We start from the raw sequence: 25,369 nt of genomic DNA on the forward strand, positions 1-25,369 counted from the left end.
AGATTTTTAACAGTAGGATCCTATAGTATGTAACTATGACCTCATTCTCCAGGAAGAAGGTAGGAACTGAAATTACAGTGAAACATACATGCAAAAACTGACCAAAACAGAGTTCATATTAAAGTCACAAAATACCAAAATTTTCATTTTTGACTGTGATTGAGTTTGAAGTTTGATTTGGATGTGGGAGGGTCTATGTTATTAAAAATAGATGCAATACATTCTCTTCTTTCCCAGATTAATACACTGCAAAGCAAAAGAAGCAACCCTGAACATAGGTCTTCCTTTTACTTCTTGCTGCCTTCTTTATAAAATAAATTACTTGTAGATAACGTATTTATAAATTTATAATATGCTACAGTGACTAGTCACGCCAAATCTAAGTACATGGAGAGCAGGGAGAAAAGTCCATCTGACAAGTTCTCAGCAGCATTTTATTGAAAACATGAAACATTTCAATGTTGAACTCCTAAATGCAGCAGACATTTTGTTGTCTTCTGTAATTTTTCTTGTCTATTCAGAAGCTATGAAAAATATTACTCTAAAGAGTGGGAATTCTATTAAGATGTATGAGGAGACATTGCAATGTACAGTGTTCATTATTAAATTAAAAAAGGCACTTGCTATCCTGCTTGCCTAAAGATTATATAAAAAACAAACAAACAAACCCTCCAAAACATGTCTGCAGAGAAAGGAGAAGTAGTAATACCAAAAGAGGTTAAATACATCCATAGAATACATTCATATTTAAAGAGACAATAACAAAGTTATGACCTAATAACTTAAGTTTTGAAAGTCAATGAAACACTGAGTTTGAAGTCCTTGATTTTTTTTTTTGATAATTAAAAAAAGAAAATAAAAAAACCCAAACCAAACAACCAGAGAAGCTCTTCAAAGTTCAGTTCATCCAGGCACCACCACCAGTGCCACAATATAGTAAGCCACTCAAGGACAGGAGCAATGTAATTCAATAAACCTATCCTGCCACCAGTTCTTGATTTTATTTCTTAGCAATTGACTAGACAATAATGCAACTCCAAAGCAGAATAATCATCAGGTAAAACTGTTTGTCTTTCAAATAGACAATCCCTCATCGTGTTTCTGCATTGCAGAGTGGTTTGAGTGCATATTCAGCCATAGGCTGAGTGCCACATTCAAAAAGTGTTTGAAAAGAGACAGAAAAATATAAGGAACTAGTAAATGGGTAGGCAAAAGTGATACAGTCCACATTTCAGGTCAACTCCACTGTTTGACTAGGAAGAAGGTAGTTGGTATATCAGAAGAAGGACATGCGGAATTCATTTGCAGAACCATTGAATGCCTCCACCAAACCCAAAATGCTTTCATCTTCCCACAGTTTAAAAAGAATTCATAGAGTCACATATGCCTGTGAACTCAAACTATTTTCACCTCTTTTGTTCCATCATTAATGTAATCAGCCTTATATTTTCCTCGTGGTGTCTTCTATATTCACAGCTTCAGAATATTTTGAATTGTATCTACCTCCAGTACCACTTAGAGTTCATCCTAGTGACAAGAAAATAAACAAGTTATTCTGAGAGTACAAATAAAAAAAAAAAATCAAGATTATTTGGGTTTCTTTCTGTGATTTTAAATTTCTCTGTGGTACTAATTTTTTAACTGGACAAATGTTTCTTAAATAGAATTCAGAGTACTACTTAACAGCTGTGTGCTAATATCTTCTGAGTTAAAATGTCAATCCCCATCTTGCACTAATCAGCCTCTGTAATTTGGTCCCTGCTTGCTAAATCTAGTCTAAGGATTACACTTAAGGATACAGTGCCTCTCAACCATCTATCGTTAACGCAGCTGTCCCATGGATATCTATAAATTCTGCTAAGTCTTGCCATAACTGATGTTGCAACAGCAGTATTCTCTACTACATCTGTGGACAAGAGCTATTCTTTACAATAATGTAAGTCTTTTGCAAAAGGCCCCATAATAAATATTCTTACCTTATTTCTAGATTTTTTTCTTTTTCCTTTATTTTGAATTGCTTCTAATTTTTCATTCAAAAGGTCAGCAATACCTTTTGCATCTCTGCTGTCGATATATTCGCCAAGAACATTTTTCTTTAAAAAAAAAAAAATTGTGTAATATATTACCCATGCTCTACACTGAATAGAAAATCTGCTTACTTTCAGATAAAATGCAAGAGGAATGCAGGGAAGAAGACAATAGCTCTGATAGGTTGATTTATAATTCATAGATGTATTTTTGTCTCCATTTAAACAGTGCTAATTGTCTTTACAGTAAGAACCACTCTTAGCTGCCAGTTTCCAAAGCTACACAAATTTTGTCTTGATCCTTAAAGAAACCTGAAATAGTTATAATTTTCTCACATTTATTCAGCTAAGTATTTGATGTAGACAGCCATTACAAAGTCTGCCACTTCGTAATCTATGTTCATGAAATCTGTCAGTGTCGGTTTCTACTTTTGAGACCTGAAAAGCCATTACTCTTTACCACAGGAAAGTCTCATTGAATTTGATGGGATTGTGTGAGGAAGGATTTCTAGAATTTCCTATAAGGGATTCAGTTAAAAAAAGAAAAGGAAAGTATAATTAAAAGAATTGGCTTAACTATCAGAATGCATTGAATACTTTCTCTTCAGCATTAATACATTAAAAAGATGACTATAATATTCTTGAAATGTAGTAGTTTTGCAAGAATAAAGGCAGTTTCCTAGAACTATCTGGATATTTTTCAATTTTTTAATTTATTACTACTAATCTGTTAGTAGGAAATGTTGATCTCAACAGAGAGTCACACTGATAATTGAAATGGTTTGATAAGGTTTGTTTTGAGACAGAACACAACTACATATTTTTAATCAGTTTTCTATCTTAAAATACATAAGTCAAAATTATAATGAAATGCTATGATTATGTTGAAAGAATATTTCGCCTTAGCCAAAATGAAGTTGCCTACATTTCATTTAGAGAGAGACTTTGCCTGCTTTTGGTAGCTGGTGGTAGAATTGGTAAAGGTTGAAAAACATTTTGTCACATGAGACCCCTGCAAAATTAAACCCTGGTTCTGGTTAAGCCCACATTTTAGTTACTGTTCTATTAATTTACAATTTATTATTTTTCAATAACACATTATTACTGTATCATTGTCCTGCTATTTTAAATATTACTGAAATTGATTATTATTGTATCTCCCAAATATCTAAGTAATGCACTTTAATACGTTACAGAAATAATCTCTTAAGTCTTAACGTGAAATGAAATACATCTATGAACAGTACCCACTCCCCAGCATACACAAAGGAGACACTTTACCTTTATTCCTTGATAGGGGTAAAACTTAACAGTAGGGTAGGCTCTGATATCAGCAGTTTGACAGGTCTGAGCATACATCTGACAGTCTACTTTTCCAGCTTTTACTTTTCCTTTAACAGTCTAAAAAGAAATGTTTTATTAGAAACAAACTTCAAGTTTCCATGGGTGACTGTAAGCAAATAACTTGAATAAGCCAGCAGTGCAGCTAAAAGTAAATGAAAAATGTTGCTCAAATCTTTTAAATATCTCAGGGTAGTTGCTTGCTTGCTTCTCAGACTGTTAACCTTGTATCAGAAGTCACTACATGTTCAGCAGAGTGCTTCTACTTGAATTCAGGGCAAAGCACATCACAGTTCCAAAGATTACCCCATCATAAGCTGAAATCTGTCTCAAAATAGGGTCTCTGTGTGTGTCTGTGCAAAAGACAATATCCACTGGCAAGTGGGACCTAAAAGTGTGGACTTTCAATAAGAAGGATCAGTGGGGGTATGTGATTTTTGGATGACTGCTAAGAAATGAAGTGCTGATGAATTCTATTTTAACCATTATGAGTATAACAATCTGCTAATACAGTTAAAAACCTACCCTTGCAAGGATCTCAAATTCAGGAGCAAAGTTTTGGCAAGGTCCACACCAAGGAGCATAAAAATCAATGACCCAGTGATCTTTTCCATTCAGAACTTTTTCTGTGAAACTCTGAGGAGTCAGGTCTACAGACACCTGCGGTAAATATCTGTGGAAAGGAAAAATAACAGTCATAATCCATTCAAAACTTTAAACATACCCAAATTCCATTTAAGCACAATAAATATTTCTGAAATTAAGACTATTAGTAGTCTGGAAATCCCTGCTTTACACTTTGTACTACAAGAGAATCACTTTTAAGAAGTGGTAGACAAAATAATAATATGGTCTTCAGAAAATGGGTGGACAGTAAGGAGTATGCTATTTTTCCACATTTTAAAAGCTTGAGTTAAAAGATGTGGATATGTTAACATCTTAAATTAAGCAATACATATACCTGTTTCTCATTCTTGATTTACATAGTATTTAAATATTAGTTTCTCCTAGCAAGCAAACTATAAGCGGCTTGTGAACAAAGTTTAATGCAGTAGCTTACCCCAATGCCCAGCCTCTCAGTGAATATGAATCTCTGTGCCATCCATTGTAGCTACTATAAAAAGATTAAAAAGAAAACAAAAATCCAGTAGCACAGTAGTTTGAATTATGTTTGGAAAAAAACACTCCCTAGTGTGGGGATGATGAAATAATGAACTCAATGCATATGTTTTAGGATATATTTCTACCTTGCTTTCAAATCTGAATAAATAAGTCTTGTTAATACAATTCAAGATACAGAATTAAGGACTAGAAGATGAAGAGAAGAAAGAAGAAAATTCTATGTCAAGAGAGTAAGAAACTTAGTTTGGAGCGCATAAGCTTTGATAGCTGGAATGATTTTGAGTGAAGGATCTTTGGTAATAATTCCAGATAAAATCGCAGGCTCTAAGAAACAGGAGAATTAAACTGAAATACCTTAATATATTTTCTAATTGATGTTCATTTATTACAATAAAACAATTATTACATACATTTCCCTCAATTTGACAGTAGAAAAGCCAAGCAAACTGGTTGCTTAGACAAGGATTTATTATTTGGACTTTCAGGGCATTGCTTAGTTTTGAAATTCCAGTGACAGGTTAGAAAAAAGATTAATTCAGGATTGGTATCCACTAATTTACAACTTTGTAACAAAGTATTTTTCAATAGTTACCTGGTCAAAATCTGACTTGATAGTTTTTGGTGATCTTTATTTTAAAAGACAAATTTCCATATTTTTGCAGGAAATAGCTGACTCATGATTAGGAATTTGGCACTTAACAGTCATATTCACCAACTTAGTTGTTTTCAACAAGAAACAACAAATTCTGCTTTGAAGAGAAACTTTATCTAGAAAAACTGAATAAAAGCAAGCAGTCCAATGATGAAAGCTACTGAAGTCTTCTACCACGCACTACGCTGAAGAGGCATTACAATTTATTATCTGCCAGCATTTAATAGAACTTTCCAATTTGTAAAATAATGAAACAATGCATCTGCTACTTCAGACAGTTATCTATCTTTAAACCTGCATGTGCTTCCCGAAATCCCTGGATCTTCAAAGGGTACTGTGAAATGGAGGGGACAGGCTGTTTGGTTTTGGCCAGATTTCATATCCCATAGAATTTGTTTTGTTTTGTTAATGATTAATGTTTCCACACTAATGATACAATGAATGGGATGACTAGATACACGACGGAAAATTTTTGAAATGGTGCTAACAGACTGTTGGCAGGGAGGATGATCAGATGGCTACATCGCTCTGTCCTCTAAATATAATGCTACAATCAATTAGGCCTAGTAGTATTTTTATGTTATATGATTTAAATAATCTACTTTAACAGGCAATTAAAGTTAGAAAACTGGCAATTGATAAAGAACAAGAAATAAAAATTAAGATTCCTGAGGCAATCTTGGTTCAAATTACTGAAGTGAAATGGCAAAATAAAATGGCCCTAGTTTGAAGTAACAAAATGTAGGACAGTAATATCTTAACAGCCTATTTTAATAGCCGTGATGAACCTTTTCTACACAACAGGAGATGTATATTCATTTTGTTCCACATCATCTAACATTTCTCAAACTGAAGTAAACTACTTACTAATATTGATGAGCTGTGTTTGATTTTTGAGGAAAGAGTCTTATTTCAGGATATCCCCGAACACTTTCTTGGTGACAGAAAGAATAATATTTTTGACAATCCACACTGCCTACACTGATTAATCCACTTAACATCTGAAAAAAGAAGAAAACCTACAATCAAATATGCTAATCAATAATACTACAATTTCAGTAATACTTCAGAATTTAATCACTTAGAATTTAATCACAGTCTTAATCACTTAGTTGGGGAAAAAAAAAACCAACAAAACAAACCAAGATTATCACAAGGCTTTCTTCTTTCCTGTCAGTGGGTCACTGGTATCTAATGGGAGCCAGCCATGCAGGTACACTGCCATCATGCACGTGTATTTTAGTATAAGCTGCACGCACGTGGCTCATGAGGCACCTACCTCAAAGGTACATAGGAGTGTGGTTATTTAGTATAAGGACTACCATATTACCATGTTTCATATCATAGGCTCAGTAATTATGGCAGATCCTGGTACAGTGCAGATGTGCTATCAGTAGCACAGTGCACAGCTGGCCTGGGTCTTGAACACACTGCGTTTGTTGCAAAGTCCCAAACCACCTGGCATGGGCAGGGAAGCTGGTGATTACTCAATATGTACTATAGAGCTAATAATACTTCACAGACATTTGACCAGAATATAGAATCCTGGCTAGAACGCCTAGTCTAGGTGAGTTCTAAATGTCTGAAAGTCATGGACTTGTTTCCAAAGCCCTATTTTTTTGCCCAAGGTTTCTAGTTCAAATTCCTGGAAACGTGTCCAGGAAAACCCAGATGGTTGTCAGTAAAGTAATATTACCTTTGCAAATGAGAGAACACTATAATGACCTTGTAAAACAAAAACACCCTCCCCAATCCCAACAATTCCATATTGAAGTATGTGTAATTCAGCTAACTGACAATCAGCTTTAAAGTGGTATTTAACATGTATTTACTTTCAGTGAAGAAAACAAGATCTCAGGAAAAAAAAAAAATATTTCTAATATAGGAAATAATTAAGATGGATAAGATTGAACTCCTTTAATCTTAAATTCAAGTCAGAGGTTTCACCAAGGTCTAAGTGCTGTCTTAAAGATGACTAATGATCATAAAGAACACTGAGAATAAAGCGGCAAATTATTTCAGCCAATTCTTATCTAATTTATGGATAAATCTTTTTTTCATATTCTGTTTTAAACAAATGCAGAGCTGTTGTCTATATGAAGCACTAAGCATCAAGGAAAGTTAGTTACTCTAAAGTTTCTTAGATCTTGGAAAACACACTTTTATCACAACAGGAAAAACTGGACTACAGTATCAATGTACTGAACCTTTAAAAAAAGAAAAAAAAAAAGAAAACCTTTGTGTTTGAAACAATATAAAACTGTCAGGTAGGAATTCCCTGTTTTGCCCGCAGTATTAGTCACTAGACTTTCTCAGTTGACAAGTCTCTATGACAGCAGTTGTGCCATCTCAGTAATTCCATGGAACAGGACACAAAAGCAGAAAATCGTCTGAATGTCATTTACCCTGGCCATTTTTTTCCATTCTGGCATTAAAGCCTGACAAGGTCCACACCATGGAGCGTAGAAGTCAACCATCCAGATTTCCTCTTGTTTTCTTCTCTGAACTAATTCAACAAATGTCTCTGGTGTTAGGGAGACCACCGATGGATTCCTAAGATCCTAGAGTAAAGACAGTTTATAGATACATACTTTGCAACAATCCGTTATCCCATCCAGCGCCATCACATACAAACAGACTGTACCAAATTCTGAGGATGCCCCTCTTTTAGTGAAATTTCCTTGTTGCTCTGGTAGGGAAGACAACACAACACCGAAAGGCATGGAAGCATCAAAAGTCATCCCTTCAACCTAACAATCATATGCCCGATTTGCTGAGAAGAGCTATCAAAAAAAAAAAATACAGCCAGGTTGCAAAAGGGAGGTTTTCTGCCTCTTCTCCATAAAGGGAGGCAAAAGGCAAGAAATTCAGCTTATGTGGCAAGAACAGGCATTATGAGACTCAGCCATGCTATTTAGGCTGGGATGCAGAAGAATACATATGGCGCACTAGGGGCCTCTGAATATCAGCTGAAAAAGACAGATCTCCACCTGTTCCTGCATGTGTGCTCTTAAACCTGCTTTTTCTGGGCTGCCTGGAGAGAATGAACAGTTTCTTCAAGGAGTGGAAAATAGCCTGAGGATCTTGCAGTGAGAGAACCTCAGTGCTGGAGGAAAGATGGACGCCAGAACTCTGGCAACAACAACGATGAGTACCAATGATTTGCAGTTCTGTGAGTTACGAAAGTTCAAGAAACAGCTGAGAAGCATGCAGGGCAGCAAGCTAACTGACAAAAATGTGAACCTCCTCCTATGTCAAGGTGTGTATGTGAGGCATTTTCACCTTAATATTACAACACTTCATACTTTTAATTCCTTTATCCTCTCTGTGAAATAAAAATCACTACTATTACTTTGCACATTGGAAGGGATCTTAAGTTATTTGCTAATGATCTCAAAGAAATTACTTGACAGAGTAGGGACATAAATCCATTAGGTGTCAAGTCCCTGACTGACAGTTGCTGGATCACTTTTCTTGCCCAAGGGTTTTTCACTCTTTATCTTACTAGTCTAATTAAAAAAAAAAAAAAAAAAATTAAAATCTTAGAATCTTCCAACTAGAGAACATGTTTGTGGATGAGCTGTGTACAGAGCACGACTGCAACAAGGATTATAATTTACATACCTCTATAAACTCCAGGATCTGCTCAGCAGAGTGATGTCCTTCATATTCATGAACATCAGACTGATTGAACACAACTGTTGTTGGATAAGCTCGAATGTTATGCTAACAAAACAGACAATAAGAAATTGCAAGGAATTATTAGGTTTCTTGTACTTTCCTTTAACTGCCATCGGTATTGGTGGCTCACAGCTGCTAATCTATCCAGCTTGTACTGTACTCAGACTTACATGCAGATGGGAGTTTCAAACCATTACAAATCAGTACAGAAAAGATGACAATTGTATTCAGAGAAGTTATAGTTTGTTCTGAATTTAAAAACCATCCAGTAGTTCTTTTGCCATGCTCCACAAATACAGGAATTAATCCACGGGCCTTCTAAGCTTTAACTTTAAAGCTATTCCTCGTCTTCAGGTGAAAACGCTTGTACTGTATGAATAACTGTATTCTTTACTATTGAACACAGATGCTTCCATGATTTGAATTCTTCAGCGTGTAAATACATCTAAACAAAACTTTAAAAAATTAGGGGTTTTGCTCATTTTTCATGTATTTTAAGACATTCACATTTTAAAGATAAGTACAAACATTCTAACATAAAAAGCTCTTGTGAACAATAAAATGTGCAGTTGTAGGAAAGCTGTCAAAATATAGTATTTTCTGGAACTTAGGAAAAGTAAAGTCAGTAATTTCTATCATGATAAATTAATTGAAGCAAAAGTTAAGCAAATTTAAACATAGAAAATTGGGCAAGATTTAAAAAAAAATATTTTTCATTCCATTACTATCTCTTTAAGTAAGTGTAAACTGATAAGTAATAAACTTTCTTTTACTTTGAAATTGATCCTGGACTTCTGAAGTGTTACAAAACACAAAGCAAAGTCAGCTAGGGTAAACCGAATTAAAAGTGCTTTTGCAGACATCTTCAAAAAGTGCTATATCAATATAAAACCTGTATTTTTAAATGTTATACTGTTTTTTATCCTCCTATGTGAAGAACAAAAAGAATGCATGTAAGTATTTATATATACACTAGAAAAAACTTTCTGGGTCTGCTTTAATTCTTTTTTTCTCTTAAAAAACCAGGAATTATTAAATTCTGACACTTCCAAAGTCTTCCAATAACACTATGAAATCAGTGCAAAACGTGACCTGTATTTTGCATTAATATACTATCTGTAGTGGTTACATAATTCGCTCCTTTGAAAAAAATTATGACACAAGTGTCCTGTTTGGTTTACGACCCTTTAAGAAAGTAATATTAAAGAACAAGCATTGTCTGTCCCTATCCCCCTGCCCCCAACTAGAAGAAAATAATATTCTTTGAAAGGTTTGGGTTTTTTTTTTTTTTTTTTAGTTCCTATAGCTTACCATGTTGCAAAGCCCTTCATGGACAGTACAGTCTAGTGTTCCAAATTTAAGCTGACCATAAAGATGTTTTGATGCTTTTCTCAGCTCTGGTAACAAAGCTCGACAAGGAGGACACCACTAGAAAACAAAATTGCAAGTAAGCACAATTGCTTTCCCCGCAGTTGGCTCTCAGGAGAATGTAAGCTGTTTGAGATGAATAATATGCTGCTTTGACTACAGACTCCACTAAATACAAAACCCACACAGTCTAGGAACTAGTGCTGCCAAGGAATGAGAAATTACAATACCATCTCATGGTGCTGGAGGACACTTTCAAGATACTGCTAGTATTTTGTTACATAGTTACAGAAGAGATTTTAGAAGAAGGGAAATATAGATATTAAATATTTACCGGTGCAAAGAAATCCACAAGCCATGGTTCCTTTTCTTTGTCAGGAAAATTCTGAGGTCCCAGTGTGATAACATGAGAGTTGACACTTTCCTTGGCAAATGCAACGATGTCATATAAGATCTTCTTTCCTTCAAAGACCAATGTAGAAAGGAAACTTTATTTTTCCCTATGAGAGATCTCATTAAAAACCTCAGTGATGGCAACAGGAGTCCTTCCGTTCCCTCGACTGATCTTTAAACATGGCCTGCTTAAATAAATTGAACAGGTACTGGCTTGCTTTTTCTCAGGAAGACAATGTTAAACTGTCCAAACCTACACAGGTAAGACATACTCTAGGTGACAGTTGATATTTGGCTAAATATTAAACTGGATATTCACCTAATATTAGCCAAATAAATGTTTTATCCAAGACAAAGCATTTTTTTGTCAAACAAAATGAATATTTTTTTGTGACTGGACTACTGGCTGTTTTACCATCTTACTAGTGTGTGTTGGAATTAAAAAGTTACTATTCCAGATACACTTGCATTGGCAAAAGGTATTGACACAGTAAAGACTTCAAGCAAATTAAACGATACTGATAAATCACAGCTTTTTAGGTGTAACTGAAGTTCCTGCTGACACAACTCCAGTGGGCAAAGACTGAGTCTCTTCATACCCTGCATGTAAATATTTGTCAGCAGAAATGAGAGTTTGTGTCTTGAAATGAACTGAGAATAAGAACTTCAGGGTAATTAAATCTGAAGTCACTGCACAATGACTTATTAAGATTTATTACTGTTCTTAGATTTTAAACTGTTGAAGCCCTTCAACATAGCATGTAAAAAGCCTGATTCTTTTGAGTATTGTATTGTTATAAATACTGGAGTGAGATAACTATTGGCAAACATTCTAGATACCATCTGTTTTGTAAATAGTAACCCAAACCATTCAGAAAATAATGTATGTACTATAGTCCAATGTATTTCTCTTACACTATTTGTAATCTATGCCATTATGAACAGATTAAAAATGCTGTATGTATATGACCCTTTCTTGGCTTCTCTGCAGGAGTGGAAATTTTGGAGAGTATATAAGGCTTTTCCCAGCAGCAATCATTAGATGTATGGGATCATCTTTCCCCCTTAGATATGACTAAATCTTTTCTAAGTGGTCAAAAACTTTTCTCCTTTCTTCTTTATTACAGTATTGAGGTTCTGACTTAATTCTAGCAAGCTATTTCTAATACTTCGGAGGCTGAAAAATGAGAACCTCATCTTGCATAATTGTCTTGTGCTGCATTCTGGATGAAGCTACACCTATTGCTGCAAGCTACAGTTTTGCTTCAGGCTCCATTCTTCTTCAACCAGCATTTTTGAGTCCTTTCAGTGGTACACAGTAACATAGTTCCAACCTTTCCTGGAAGGAAACTGCGACTTTGGAAATGAAAGTAAGTGCTAGAAGTCTCAGTATAGATTTTCTTGGATGGAAGTCAACAAAACATAGAATTAGTTTTAGTGCTGTGACACATGAAATCAAATCCAAGTTTCTCAAGTTAGCAGCACTGTTATAACTAGCATGTTAAGCCCTTATGAAGGGTGTGCCTTACAGCATTCTTTGGTTATCCTACCCAAAGCAGAAGCTGTCCTGATCAGCTTCAGAGATTTCATTTGTATGTAATTATGTAAATGACATTGAAATAGACAGAATAGTAAAGATAAAATACATCTCTTGGCATCTGATGACTGCTTACCCGGGGAAAAAAGAAAAAAACAGAGGAAATAAGTTTGTGCAAGGCTACAGTAAGGTCAGAGGAAAAATAGCAAATATTAAAACTACAAAACCGTTCTTTGGGAAAACAAATGCAGTTTGCCAAAGATAGTGTCATCTCAAAGTGATTATGTAATGACTTAAACTTGCCAAAATTTCCCTTACCATGATGGATTTCATAATCTCCAGTTCCTTTTCCTTTGAAGACTGCTAAACAAGGCTGATAGACATATAGTTTGTTGCAGATGGTTGGTGAGGAAAGACAGTCAAACTTGCCAACCTATTTAACAGACAGTGCCACTTTAATTAAGGCATCTTAATTTATATAGATCAACATATTTTGAAAGGCAGTAAGGACAGATTCATTAAAAGGATAGATTCATTAAAAAAAGGTAGAAATATGGAAAAGTAGTAGCTTTGTTATAAACAACAGAGGTCTTCAGACAATCTTCTATGACGTTTGAGGAAAACTACTAGTACAGCTATATTAGCTTGTTTGCTAATTTTTAATTTAAAGGCCAAAACAGGGAATAAAACCTTAAAGAATCCTCTTTTTTTTCCCCTCCAAACAAAATAACAAGGAAGCAAAAAGAAACCTAAAATAAATGTGACATTAAAATTCTTCTAGTCAATGCAACCATTTTTTAAAAATACATACCTTATAGAATAAAACAATCCATATGTCTTTAGTACAAAATTTGAAGTTGGTTTCTTTTTATTAAGAAAAATTTCAAGATAATTATAGGGTTTTCTGAGTAAATACAGTTTCACATACATCAATTTGATGTTGAAGTGTTAACTTTTAATTGTTAACTGAATGGGATCTGCAGTAACATTTCCCTTGAAAGAGCAGATTTTAAAGATAATCTTTCCTAACTACTTTTAAATTATTCAAACTGTATGGGAAACCTCATTGCTTGCTTTAAATTAACAACTTTGCTATGGATCTACCATATGATAGTGTATCTCCTTCAGTGTCAGAGGTGGCATGTGGTAGTAGTAGCTAATAATAATGAAAAACATACTGACTTGTTCTCTGAATGTAAATAGTATTTAACACTAGATGAGTGAGCAGTCTTACCTGAATATGTTCATCTTTAAGTAAAAATTTAAGTTTCTTAAATTCCTGTACATTGGATTTATCACTCTCCCCAAACTGGAAGAAAAGCAGCCATCGGTGATGAGCCAGACGGTCCTTTAAAACGAAAGACAAAAAAACCCAAACCAAACCACAAAACAAAAAAGAGAGAAAAAAAATATTATTCCCAACTTATACCAACTTGTAAAGTCCTTTTATGATTTATAAAGACAAATGCCCAATTATTCATCTGACCTCTGAGTGACCTCCTCCACTCAACTCTTTCATGTAGTCCTTCCACTAAACTTCATTTTACTGCATCATAAGTGGGAAAGAGGAAAAAAATCTGAAAACAAGCTGGCTACCTTCTACCCTCTATACTTTTTGTTTCCATGTGTGTTTCCTATTGTAGTAGCCTTAGCAGCTTGATCTACAAGTGTGAAAACAGGTTTCCTCTTTGTTTTCTCCAAGACATGAGTAACTTTTATGACTTCTAATTTTAGTTCATGCATAACTTATCATGAATTAATAAGTATTCTTTTCTTTCTTACATTATTGACAAAATACATTTAAAATGAAGTTCTCTAGAATGTAGTTGACTTAAAAAATAACTAGAAAGTTACAGTTGCAGAGTGAGTTGCAATGGCAATTTCTGTGGTTTTCTATTTCCCTATTAAATACACACCCCCCCATTACTTTTGTTGTTTTCCTAAGCAATAAAAGTACATGTAGACAAACAATGTTAAATAATGTTGGCTACAGAGGGAAAAAAAAAAAGTCATTTTCAGTTAGATAAATACTAGGTTGCTGTATCGACAGGATTTGAAAAATGTAAAATGTAACAATAAAAAAATATAAAAATATATTATTTGAAGAAATCTTAACATATTTTTAAAAAATTACCTCTAATGATGCTGCAGAGATAGTGTCAAAGTCTGGCAGATGCTGCATTACTTCCTGATATATTTCTCTGGCATCCAAGGAGTTAAGAAACTAGGAAGGAAAGTTAACTGTGTTTATTATAAGGAATTACAAACTTCAATCTGATTGTTGATGATTAGTACTCAAAGCATCAGGGAAATTATTCTGATTTGTTCCTTTCCATCAACTGAAGAGTACAGTTAATAATACGTTATTTGATCAACTTCTTTTATATATATATATATAGTTTCACAAATATCACTCCCAGAATACTGCTTTTTAGCTTGTTTTCCTACAATATTAAACTCAAGATATTGTATTTTGTCAAAATGGGTGCTAAAAGTCTCAAATTCAAATTTCAAACCAAGTTTTCCAATCTAGTTTTACAGCCTTCCTTAATTGCACTCTACAGATATTTAAGTTTCAGTAATTTTTTAAAATTTAGGAAGTAATATGAATCAGTAACTCAGAGTTGGTAAGTTACAAGGTTGAAAGTAGGTAAGTTACAAATTTAATTTCCTCCTTTTAAAGATACAGGTAACAGTAGTGACAATAAAGGAACAAGCCATGCTTCAAACTGAGAAATGTCTCCCACCAATTAAGGAAGTTAAAACTACCATACAAATGTAGGAGGAGGTTGCAGTATTAGAATACAGCTGAACAGCATAATCCGTACTGACAGACAATGTAGGATTACTTTTACCACACATCTCAGTACTCCATTCAGAGTAGCATTTCTCAAACTTGTGATACCTGAGGCATATTCCTTCTGGAATAAAAATTGGGGGCACATGGCAAATCTCCCAAGCTTGCCCAGGATAGCTGGGTAACAGCTTCAGAACTAGCTCTTGGGCCTGCCACAGACCACATCTCACCCCTGGATTCCCACAGCTGCTCAGGCAGGCTCCTGAGGAGGTGGCTAGGTAGAGCTACAGGCTGCTGCTACTGCAGTGTGCTCCTGTTCACTCTCCCAGAACACCAGCAAACTGGGGACCACCTACAGGGATCAGTGCCTTAGAAGCCAGGAGGGATATAAACTCATACCAGGGCATACGAGCTTAGAATAAAAAAGCGTCTTTTCAGTTGTATATAATCAATCTGGAAATTATTTATACATTCCTTTGTCATTGTCATCACCTTATTTTATCTAAATACAGAATGGTTGAGAAAGAACTCATACCAAAACACCTCCTTTCTCTTTGTTATTTATGGTGGCTCCAGGTGGAAAGTACGCTGTAGTACTAGATGAGATATCTAAATTATCACAAAGCTCACCCTGGGTGCCACAGTCCATCCAGCCTACATTAACAAGACCTTCCTGTAATCAAAAAAAAAAAAAAAAACAAAACAACACAAACAAACAAAAAAACCACAACAAAACCAAAAACACAAAACAAGAAAAACAAACATAAAGAGTATTTTTTAATTTCAGGTTCAGAAATGCTTTTGAAAATCCCAATACAAGCAATTATATACAACTTTTAGAAAACGGAAGGAGACCACATAATTCATTAGTTAATATTCATTCATATTTCATAAAATTATTTTAAAATTTAATGTTATTCCAATAGCTACTAAGTCAAAATATTTCACTCTTCTGAAAGTTAATGGGTGAAACCTTGGTTCCACTAAAGTCAGTGAGAGTTTTGGCTACAACTTTATGCTTTCACTTCTGTTATTTTGTTTTAACTATAACAGGTAATGCTTTCAAAGTGAAACACTGCTTACCAACATGCCAGCTAGCTTAAGGCGTGTTTGGTAACTCAAGCAATCTGCAAAATAAAAGTGATTTATTTACAAACATAAAACCTCAAATTATTAATGCATTAAACCTACTCTTGTTTAGAATTACCCCTTTCCTCCCTACAAAGGTGACCATTTCAAAAGGCATGCTTTCTACCTATTCGTCCAGTATTTCAGTGACTTGAAGTTGTAACTTCTAGTAATCAGCACTTGATGGTTGTCTACTCTAAGTTAAAAATAACATGAATAACATTCTCTCGCTTTATCAACACAGAATTCTCATTTCAAAAATTTTAATATTTTATTTGCTATACTAAGACTGACCTTTAAAATTTCTTCTTAACCAATGTTTTAAAAAAACCCAAGAGGTTTTGACCCAAGACATACTGTCTTGGAATGAGATTTCAATGGAGATATAAACTTTCTGTGATTCAAATAATAACTTACTATAATAAATACATCATATGCTCTAATTACCCATCCAGACTTTGAATAGTTACCTTCTGATGCAGACTTTTTTCTTAAATTAGATACATCAACCTAACTTGTTGAAAACTAAGTTGAAAACTTAATAACAAAAGGACTGCAACTTGAAATCAAGCTATTTACAAATGTAAATCCAAGACTGCAGCTCTAGTTATTCAGTTCACAGAGACCGAGAAATCTTTATTTGTCAAAGGTATAGTGCATTTACTTGGCTCTACCAGCTAACCAAGGCAACTTTCTCATATACCGTCTCCAATACTGATCCCAAGAAAGTCAGTGACAAACAGCTACAAAAAATAATGCAAATCTAAACTCTGTCATGACATCAGTGGTCATGACAGAGCCAATTACTATGTCCAAACCTAACTTAAGAGAAAATATTCAGCTAATTTTTGAGTATTGGTGGTTTAATGGGGAGATACCTCCTTTCTTCTACTCAGCTATCATGACAAGCTGGCATGCACCTATGCAACACCTGTCATTTAAGCTTGAGCTGGAAACTGAAGTCAGAGGCATTTCTGCCAGTTCCCTTCCTGAGGGGTTAAACTTGAGTACAGCTGTAATGGCTCACATGACATTACAGAAGCACAATAGCATAATCTTTCTATTAATGTCCCTTTTGTCAAACTGCCTCTAAAACGGAGCTTAAATGACCCACAGTCCAAATACTGTGATCATCTAAGATGTTTTACAACTTTTTATTAGAAGCAAAAGGGATTATGCCACTATCAGCAAAAGTACTTTTTTTCTGTTTGCCTTTTTTGAAAAATATTTAATACACCTACCTCCACGTTCAGCACAGAAGGTGATCAGCCAACCAATGCCAGAAGCAAATGAAGTTTCAATAGCATTAACAAAGTTTCCTAAGAGTGAAACATTTGCATCAGTTTGCGACTAGTTAAATATAAAACCTTCTTTCATAGTCACATTTATATTAGCAAATTAGTAAACTATTTTTAAACTCAAAAATAACAGCAACAGTTGACAGATTCAGTTGTATACATAGTTTCTGCCATATTTTATGTTGTAAAACCAATTTCAAGAACAACACCCCAAGCAAAATGTGTGAACATTACCTGCCCATAACTCAGTGACTGTACTTGTAACATATTGCATGGCAAAGTTCTTTAAGCTCTCTTTTGACCTGTCTCCATAATATTTCACTGGTTGCTATAGAAGACAAAGAATAAAGTTTATAAAGTTAAAAAAAAGAAAAAAACACCTCAAACCCTACTGTGTTTATAACACTACTTATGCAACTGTGGGACATCCCTCACCCCCTCCCCCCCAAACCTTAGCTCTAACTGTTCTCTCCCTCCCATATTGGAATGTTTGGAATTTAACTTTTATTTAAATTTTGTAATGTGATTTCTTTCCAAGTCCAGCAACACAAGGATAATTTAGTCTTAGAAACACCAACTCCCAATGATTATATTTCTATTTAAATAAAAACTGCTTGCATCAGTCCATTTAGTGTATGCACAATCTCTGCGTTCAACCTCTCAAATCTTATCATTGTCAAAACGTACCCAACTATTCAAGTGCAACTGGTACACCACCCCTGGCACAACTACTTAACAAGCAGCTATAAAGCGTGACGTACATAATGCAGCTAGCATGGAGGAAATCTTGTTGGAATGAATCTCCAAGTTTCTTTAGGTACATGGTCATATTCTTTAGACTCAAAACCACAGACTATTCTTTGTATTTGAAAAGTCCATTACAATACTGTAAGAGAAACTTCAAGTAGACTTGTTGCTTTGCTACAGCACCACTGCCAACAGTATCTTCCCCAATCAGAAGTGATATGTTGCATGGTAAAATGATTAAAAAAAAAATAAAAAAAATCACTGTACAAACCAGGTATCTATTTTTGAACTTAACTTTCTAAATTAATTTAACCAAGGTGAAGGAAGAGAAAAAGTAATGTATTAAAAGGAAGAAATATATTAAAAGGAAGATCTTTATATAAAGATCTATGATTGAACAAGTATTAAAAAAATACTCTTCCAGATTTCAGTCTTTCTAAAAATGCTTGAAGTTTTATCACTCACCATTCCAGTTTTGAAAACATACAGACTGGGATAACTGTTAATCCCTTTAATTCGACAAAGCATTCTGTTATCTCCACAGTTGACAGCTCCAATGCGTATTACTCCATCCATCTCCTTTGCAAACTCCCTCCACTACAAAACAGGGAAAAAAAAGAAGGATATTTTCCTATAAGGATAGAATGAAAAAATCAGCACATGTTTTATTCCTGGCATCTTGAATTGTTATCTTTGGTTTCAGCTTCAGTGTAAAAATCCACTTCATTAAGTTTTATGCTGTTAAAAACAATGAATTTTCAGAGTTAATTTGCTTGTTAAACATACCGTAGGTGCTAAGTCATGGCAGTGGGAGCATCGAGGAGAATAAAAATTCACAAACCACAGTTCTCCTGAGTTAACAGCAGCATCTAGATGGAGAGAAGAAATTGTAAGTAATGCACATGTACAATGTAGTTACATGTACATTTTTACTATATTGTTTTCCCCAAGAGCTGAATTAAGTATTTCTATGTCAGACACAGTAACAGTAATTCAGATGGGATAAAGATTGTATCTCACTTGCACATACTCACTGTTGTAGGCAAGTGCGCAAAAATTGTATTTCAGAGCATATCTGAAATACGCTCGGCACCCTGACTTTCAACATCTGTTCTATTAATTAAGAATAAATTTACTCTCTACAGATTAACCTAGCTGAAATGTGTGATAGCGTATTTTGTTTTTAAGGTAACCAGATTTACAAGTTCTAAAAGATTTTTACACACTAGAACTTTCCATTTCCTTATATCACTTCATGTGTTTTCTGGGTTCCACCAGGCAATCTTTTTATGTAGAATCCCTGTCTAATAGGTGAAAATGCAATTTAAAAATCCAAGTTAATATAATTACTAGAAAAGTCAAGGGAAACATAATTAAATACTCTTGCTTAGGAAAGAAAACAACAGCAACAAAATACACACAGAGAGGTTATCAGCTTGAATTACATGGCTTTCGGTCTCTCCATTTTTGGACATAATTTTTATAGTGAATTTTCTAAGTTATATTTGCCTAAATGAAAATACCCTCACAAAGACACCAACTAAGGAACGTGTAGATTCTGCAAATCAATTAACCAAAGCAAGACCAGGTTCTCATGGAGAGTATCATGATGTTCTGCTATTAGAACAGTTTACAAAACTGGTTCAGCATGTAGATCCAGTCCATACAAAGGAAACTGTGCTCAAAATGCAGATGAAAAAATCACACAAAATCCAATATTTGTCCTCTCTAGTTTCTTTTAGTTATAACACCTTAGCTATAATTTTAAAAGAAAAAACCCTAGATTATGTCCTCACTGAAAGCGTTATCTTTCCAAACCTTGTTTTACTTAGCTGTGTTTTTAGTATCTGGCTGGTATCACCTTCTGGTATTGAACCTCTTGTGCAAGGCACAATTGACTAGATTTCACAGAAAGAAATTAATAGAAATACAATAGAAAAGCTCTATCAAGTGCACTTTTAGATAAAGACCAAAAAAAATAGTAATGATAAATTAGGAGAAACAAAATTTTAATTCAAATAATTTCCTCTTACAGATCTCACAAAATATCTTTCAAATGTAATCTAAACTGTTTATTGATATTGATCTATTTGCTAACTAGCATTTACCAGGAAGCGTTAAGGGTTTGGGTTTCGTTTTTTTTTCCTCACCTGAAGATGATTTTCTGACAGTTTTTTGTATAGATATGCAATAGAAGTCTACAGATACACAGCTCAGAATGTAAAAATTGTTACTTTGGGTTGCCATGTTTTCAAACAGATAGCTATTTATTTAAAACTTACCAAATTCTCCTCTATCCAATGTTATGATTTCAGGATCATCATCATAAATACCTATTAAAAAAACCAACAATTGCTTTTTATTTTTGCCATCTTCAAAATGAAGAAACAAACTATCACCTTATTCACAAGACGGAAGACAGTACACTTAAATTGAAATAGGAAGTTGGCAAAGATAGTTTTTTTACAACAAAGCTATATTTGCTTAGTAATATGTAACCTTAGTTTAATCCCTTGCCAACTCCTGTGCCCTCATGCTACAAAAGCCACCATCAGAACAGAAAAGTTCTTTTGATGTTTTAGTAGACCAGCCACCGAGTGAGCAGAGAACTTGAACTACCACTGTTACGGCAAGAGTATTAGAAATAACATCAACCAGTTGTCAGATTAAAATTCAAGCAGCTTCAGCTCTCAGTGAGAGCACTATATGTAATGTCTGGAAGCTTTCACTTCTTCTCTCAGCCTCTGGTTATCTAAACTGTTTAGATCACAAAGGCGTTTCAGCAACAAGCTTTTCCACTAACAGAATACGTGAACGCATCCAGAATATGTGGAACAAAGCAGACAGAATAAAGGTAAGGAAGATAGCTTTTCTAAAATGCTAACCAGTCCTACCTAGAACATCAGTACAAAACAGTCTACTACAAGTATGCAAGAAAGGCAGTGCAGAGATACCAAAAATACTATTAGACAGCATTATGTTATGGTACTATGGCTATAGATCTTTTACAATACCTAACGTGGTGAGATGCCATTTCACCTGAGGTACACAAGGATTAAATACAAATAAATAATGACAGAAATTAATTCCTACAGGTGACAAGGTACTTTTTATATTACTATCCATTTATATATCATGTAATATAATACATACACATAAATATAAAAATAGATACTCTCCAAATGACTGGTAAATAGACATTCAAGGATATTGTTCTCAGTTGAGCAGTGCAACTTCAGACAGATAAAATTTCTTAAATCTGTTTATCTGAAGAAGTTTCAGGGTAATTTCCATATTTTCCTGTGATAGTTGCACCTCTGGTTTATTCAATTTCAATTTGCACAGACATTAATTTTTTTAGAGATTGGGACACATTAAATCAAACTACACCAGAAAAAAATTTTGCCGAGGTGAAGGTTCATTTCAGCTTTTTCTTTCATATCAATCAAACCATGTTCCTCAGCCCCCTATTTTAGCTTACTCCCGTTACAGCAGCTCTGAGAATGGTTCATCCCAGCCTTTCCCAACAACTACTTAAAATTTGTTGAGACAAAGATTAAATAAACTTGTCTCAAGATCATTGTAGATATGATTCTTTTATTATTTTTTCATTTTCTACTACCTCTTTACTGATCTCCAATTGTATAACTGCATATAAAATAGGCGTGACAGTGCAAAAACCTCCTCTCAAAATCCACTTGAGAATACTTTATCTAAACAAAAAAGGTCTTCCTGCATTAAAGAATTAAAAAGAATACTGATGAAACATTAACACTGGAATTTAAGTGGTGGGGAAAAAAAAAAAGCTTTGCACTTTAAAAAAAATAAACAAGAAGTTAGATGACTAATAAAAAGGTAAGCAGCAGGAACAAAAGGCTAGGTAAATAGATTATTACATTTTTGGGTAGCCATTAACAGGGTAAATAAAACATTGGGTCAAAAGAGAGAAAATGACAGCTACAGGAGAACAACAGAGCAGGCAGAAATCTGGAGAGGGTACATCAGAAATGCATAAAAAGATCTGATATAGATCTGAATATTGCATTTACTTGTGACTGTTTTAAGCAAATCACAAACATATATCGTAACTTACCAAAATCATAGCGATAAAAGTGCCAGCTTTCATAACGACCTCCTTGCTGCTGATCTTCAAGACCTTTCTCTCCGTATTTATCATACTTCTTCCGTAGATCTTCATCTTTAAGTACTTCATAGGCTCTATTTATTTTCAAAAAATTTTCATGTGCATTTGGATCATTCTATTTAAGAGAAACTATAATTAGTAAGTAATTAATAAACCACATTGTACATATAATGCTGAGAGAATAATCTTTGGAAATATTTTTATATCCCTACTAAAGCTGTCAGTTGTGATGGAAGCAGACATTACACAGTGATCTCCAAAGAAACTACAGTAAAGTTTTCCTTTCCTGAAGCCAGATGCATCTTCTGCTCATTCCTTCATCCTCACTAAAGTACCAGCTGAAATACAAAGTGAACTGGTAGGAGGCTGTAACATTCTCCGGTGATCCCTCTTCTTTCAACTCTCTCTCTTCAATGGAAGAAGAAAAAAAAAGTACTCAAGACTGAAGACTTACCATTTCCTCTATAATCTTTTCTGCTTTCCTAGAATCCTCACTCGTCTAGTTTGAAAATCTCTGCTATAAAGACAGATTCATCCCTTCTGATCTTACAGTATAGACAGAGGCCCCCTCTTTTATTTAAAAAGCATTCTGGTTCTAGGTAGCTTTGGAATTAGAACAGTGAAAAATCTTCAGACATATTCTGAACCCCAGTTTGGGTTCTGAGCTTGTGCGGTATAACAGTGGTGAGTAAAATCTGCAGCACTCTCCCACCCCTTTAACTTCTGCTTACACATTTCATTCAAAAGACACTTTTTCTTAAAGATTCTTGACTTATTTACCTACATACACATGAAATGAATTACCATTATGGAATTTGTGTAATGGCTTCATCTTCTATATATCATCTTTAATGTGGAAAATAACACATTGAAAAATCTTTAGTAGTACTTTAGTAGTGTTCGCGTACTTGGAAACTACAAAATCCGACACAAAATGTTATTATTTTGAAAGGTATCAACACAGGGAAAACAAAACTTGCAGTTAATAGCTACAAGTTGGCATTTCTAACTTGGTTGAGATTTGGCTTTCTCTTTGAGCTTTGTCATGTTCAAATCCATTGTAAAACATGAGTGCCTCAGAGGCTTCAACATACTCTGTGCAGGCGGGCCCTGAGCTCATATGGAACATCACTCATATGGAACATCACCTGGGCTCCGCGCAGGTGCACATATAAAGATCCAAACCCTCGTATTTCCTGTGAATTTCTGATTATTTCAGGAAATCTTGAGGAAAAACTGTAGACTTTTAAATTTTAAAATGATTTCTTTGTACTTCGGAAAATATCGTAGCACAGACTGAGCCGTTCCCAGTCTTCTCTCTCTAGTTAGTCTAGAGCTCCTTATTACTCTCCCTTGTTATGCCCTGGCAGTCCCAGAATTTCTGCTTTGTCCCGTTTGATACTCGGAGACTGATGTCTCAGTACAGGCTGGTGGTGGTTGCTGTTTAGATGAGACTTCATGTTAGGGAAACAGTAAGATCCCCTAAGCTAAATGGAAAGAGGCAAACTCATCAGTTTACCAACAAGGTAATATGGTACAGATGTAAGTTCACCCCTAATTACAAAAATATAATTGAGAATGATCTTGCCTCTTTTTTTTTTTTTACTACAGCAATTTAATATGGCCCAAATTCAACACAACCGTGTATGACCAGTCTATCCCTTTTTGTAAATTTTCTCTGCAGAAAATCTGAGCTGAACCACGTTATCAGGTGGTTACGTTACTTCACAAGAACAGAGAAGCATTTTAGATAAATTAAAACCACTTTTTGTTTAAACATTAAGATCTATTAACTCAACAACTTTGCCCTGTTAAAGATGTAACTTACCTGATTTTTATCAGGGTGCAACTTCAATGCCAGTTTTTTGAATGCTTGTCGTATTTCTCTACTACTTGCTTCTTTGGATACTCCAAGTAAACTATAGTAGTCCTGATCAGTGCACACAAGAACTATTACACATACTAAAACTAGCAATAAAGATCTTTTCAAATATCTAATATAATCTCCTTTGGATACTAAGAACTCCATTATGAAGCTTTTGGCAAGTTTACAGGTTCTGATTCGAGCAGGCTTTGGGAAAAGTCTCCAGTAAATCTGCCAGTACTAGAGATACAGCTGTATTTATGATGGAGCTCTTCAAAATGCTGTTCGTCCTACTTCATGTCATAAGTCTCGCAAAAGTTACAACCTATAAGAAGGGGGGGAGAAAGCAATTAAGTACATTTTCCTACTTATTCAATAAATATATGTTAGTAAAGAACCCCATTGCCAGCTTGTGCTGTCTGCACATGAAGATTAAGTTTCTTGATGGCTAATTACCTGCTTTCTGAAGACCACACAAGTGACAGACCATCTCTTGATTACATGTATTGTGAATGAAGTAATCATGCCAAGCTTTACTGAACGACACTCAATACCAGCCACTTATATCACATTTAAAAAAGCGGTTTTAGTACGGCTCACTTTTCCTTCAAACTTACTTTTAGTACCGCAGGGGGACATTTCCTCGGAAAGGACCGGGTAGCTTTGAGCCAGCAGCCGCTCTGGGGCGGAGGACTGCTCGTCAAGGAGACGGGGGACGCCCCTCGCAGATAAAGCCGGGCAGACCCCGGGGGCCGCCCGCGCTCGGCCCGAGGACCCGCGATCGGACCCGCCGCGGCGAAGGGGGCCGGCGGGACGCGGAGATGCGCCGCCGGGTGCCGCCCGCCGCGGCGAGGCCGGAGGTACAGCCCCGCGAGGCCGGGGGGCGGCCGCCGGGCTGCGGCGGGAGAAGGGGTGTGGGGCGAGGGACCGCCGCCGGGGCGGAGCTGCCGCGCCGTCCCGTCCCCTCCCCGCTGGCGCGGCCTCGGTGCTAGGCGAGCCCCGGGGAATTGGCGCGGCGCTTACCGGGCTGCAGGGAGGGCAGCGGCGCCGGCCGGCGGCTCAGAGCGGCGGGGAGCCGGCGGAGGGAGCGGCCGGGCGCGGAGCAGCATGGGACGGCCGTGCCTTCACCCCGGCGCCGGGCGGAAGGGCGGCCCGCGCCGGGATCCGGCTCTGGGCCGGAGGCGGGCGGAGCAGCTCCGGGGCTGACGTGGCCGCCGCGCCCGCCTCAGGGCGGGGGGCTCGGCTCCTCCCGGCCGCTCCCTGTCGGGGC

General features: G+C 35.7%; 2 protein-coding genes across 5 annotated transcripts in view; one reads left to right on the forward strand and one right to left on the reverse strand.

Moving 5' to 3' along the window:
• Positions 1-407: 407 nt before the first annotated feature.
• Positions 408-25,311, reverse strand: DNAJC10 (DnaJ heat shock protein family (Hsp40) member C10). Of its 3 annotated transcripts, none has more exons than XM_075512634.1 (23): positions 25,123-25,311; positions 24,064-24,424; positions 22,185-22,350; positions 20,374-20,424; positions 18,878-18,960; positions 18,557-18,688; positions 17,579-17,672; positions 17,288-17,365; positions 16,002-16,045; positions 15,454-15,591; positions 14,256-14,345; positions 13,356-13,469; positions 12,440-12,554; positions 10,526-10,653; positions 10,135-10,251; positions 8,767-8,868; positions 7,548-7,703; positions 6,010-6,143; positions 4,429-4,482; positions 3,894-4,041; positions 3,309-3,428; positions 1,977-2,093; positions 408-1,527 (listed from the first exon to the last, which is right to left on the reverse strand). In XM_075512634.1, the coding sequence occupies exons 2-23, from the start codon at positions 24,262-24,264 to the stop codon at positions 1,516-1,518; spliced, it is 2,394 nt and encodes a 797-aa protein (XP_075368749.1). In that variant the 5' UTR covers positions 24,265-24,424; positions 25,123-25,311; the 3' UTR covers positions 408-1,515. The 3 variants fall into 3 exon arrangements, with proteins under 3 accessions (XP_075368749.1, XP_075368750.1, XP_075368751.1); XM_075512635.1 differs by having other exon boundaries at positions 24,717-25,311; XM_075512636.1 differs by lacking the exon at positions 15,454-15,591.
• PDE1A (phosphodiesterase 1A) overlaps positions 24,729-25,369 on the forward strand; it is a 236,041-nt gene continuing 235,400 nt past the window's right edge. For both annotated transcript variants that reach the window (XM_075512640.1, XM_075512641.1), the window contains exon 1: positions 24,729-24,959. The gene's annotated coding sequence lies outside the window, so the exon portion shown is untranslated. The remainder of the gene's footprint in view (positions 24,960-25,369) is intronic.

The sequence above is a fragment of the Mycteria americana genome, chromosome 9 (assembly GCF_035582795.1).
Source record: "Mycteria americana isolate JAX WOST 10 ecotype Jacksonville Zoo and Gardens chromosome 9, USCA_MyAme_1.0, whole genome shotgun sequence".
NCBI lineage: Eukaryota > Metazoa > Chordata > Aves > Ciconiiformes > Ciconiidae > Mycteria > Mycteria americana.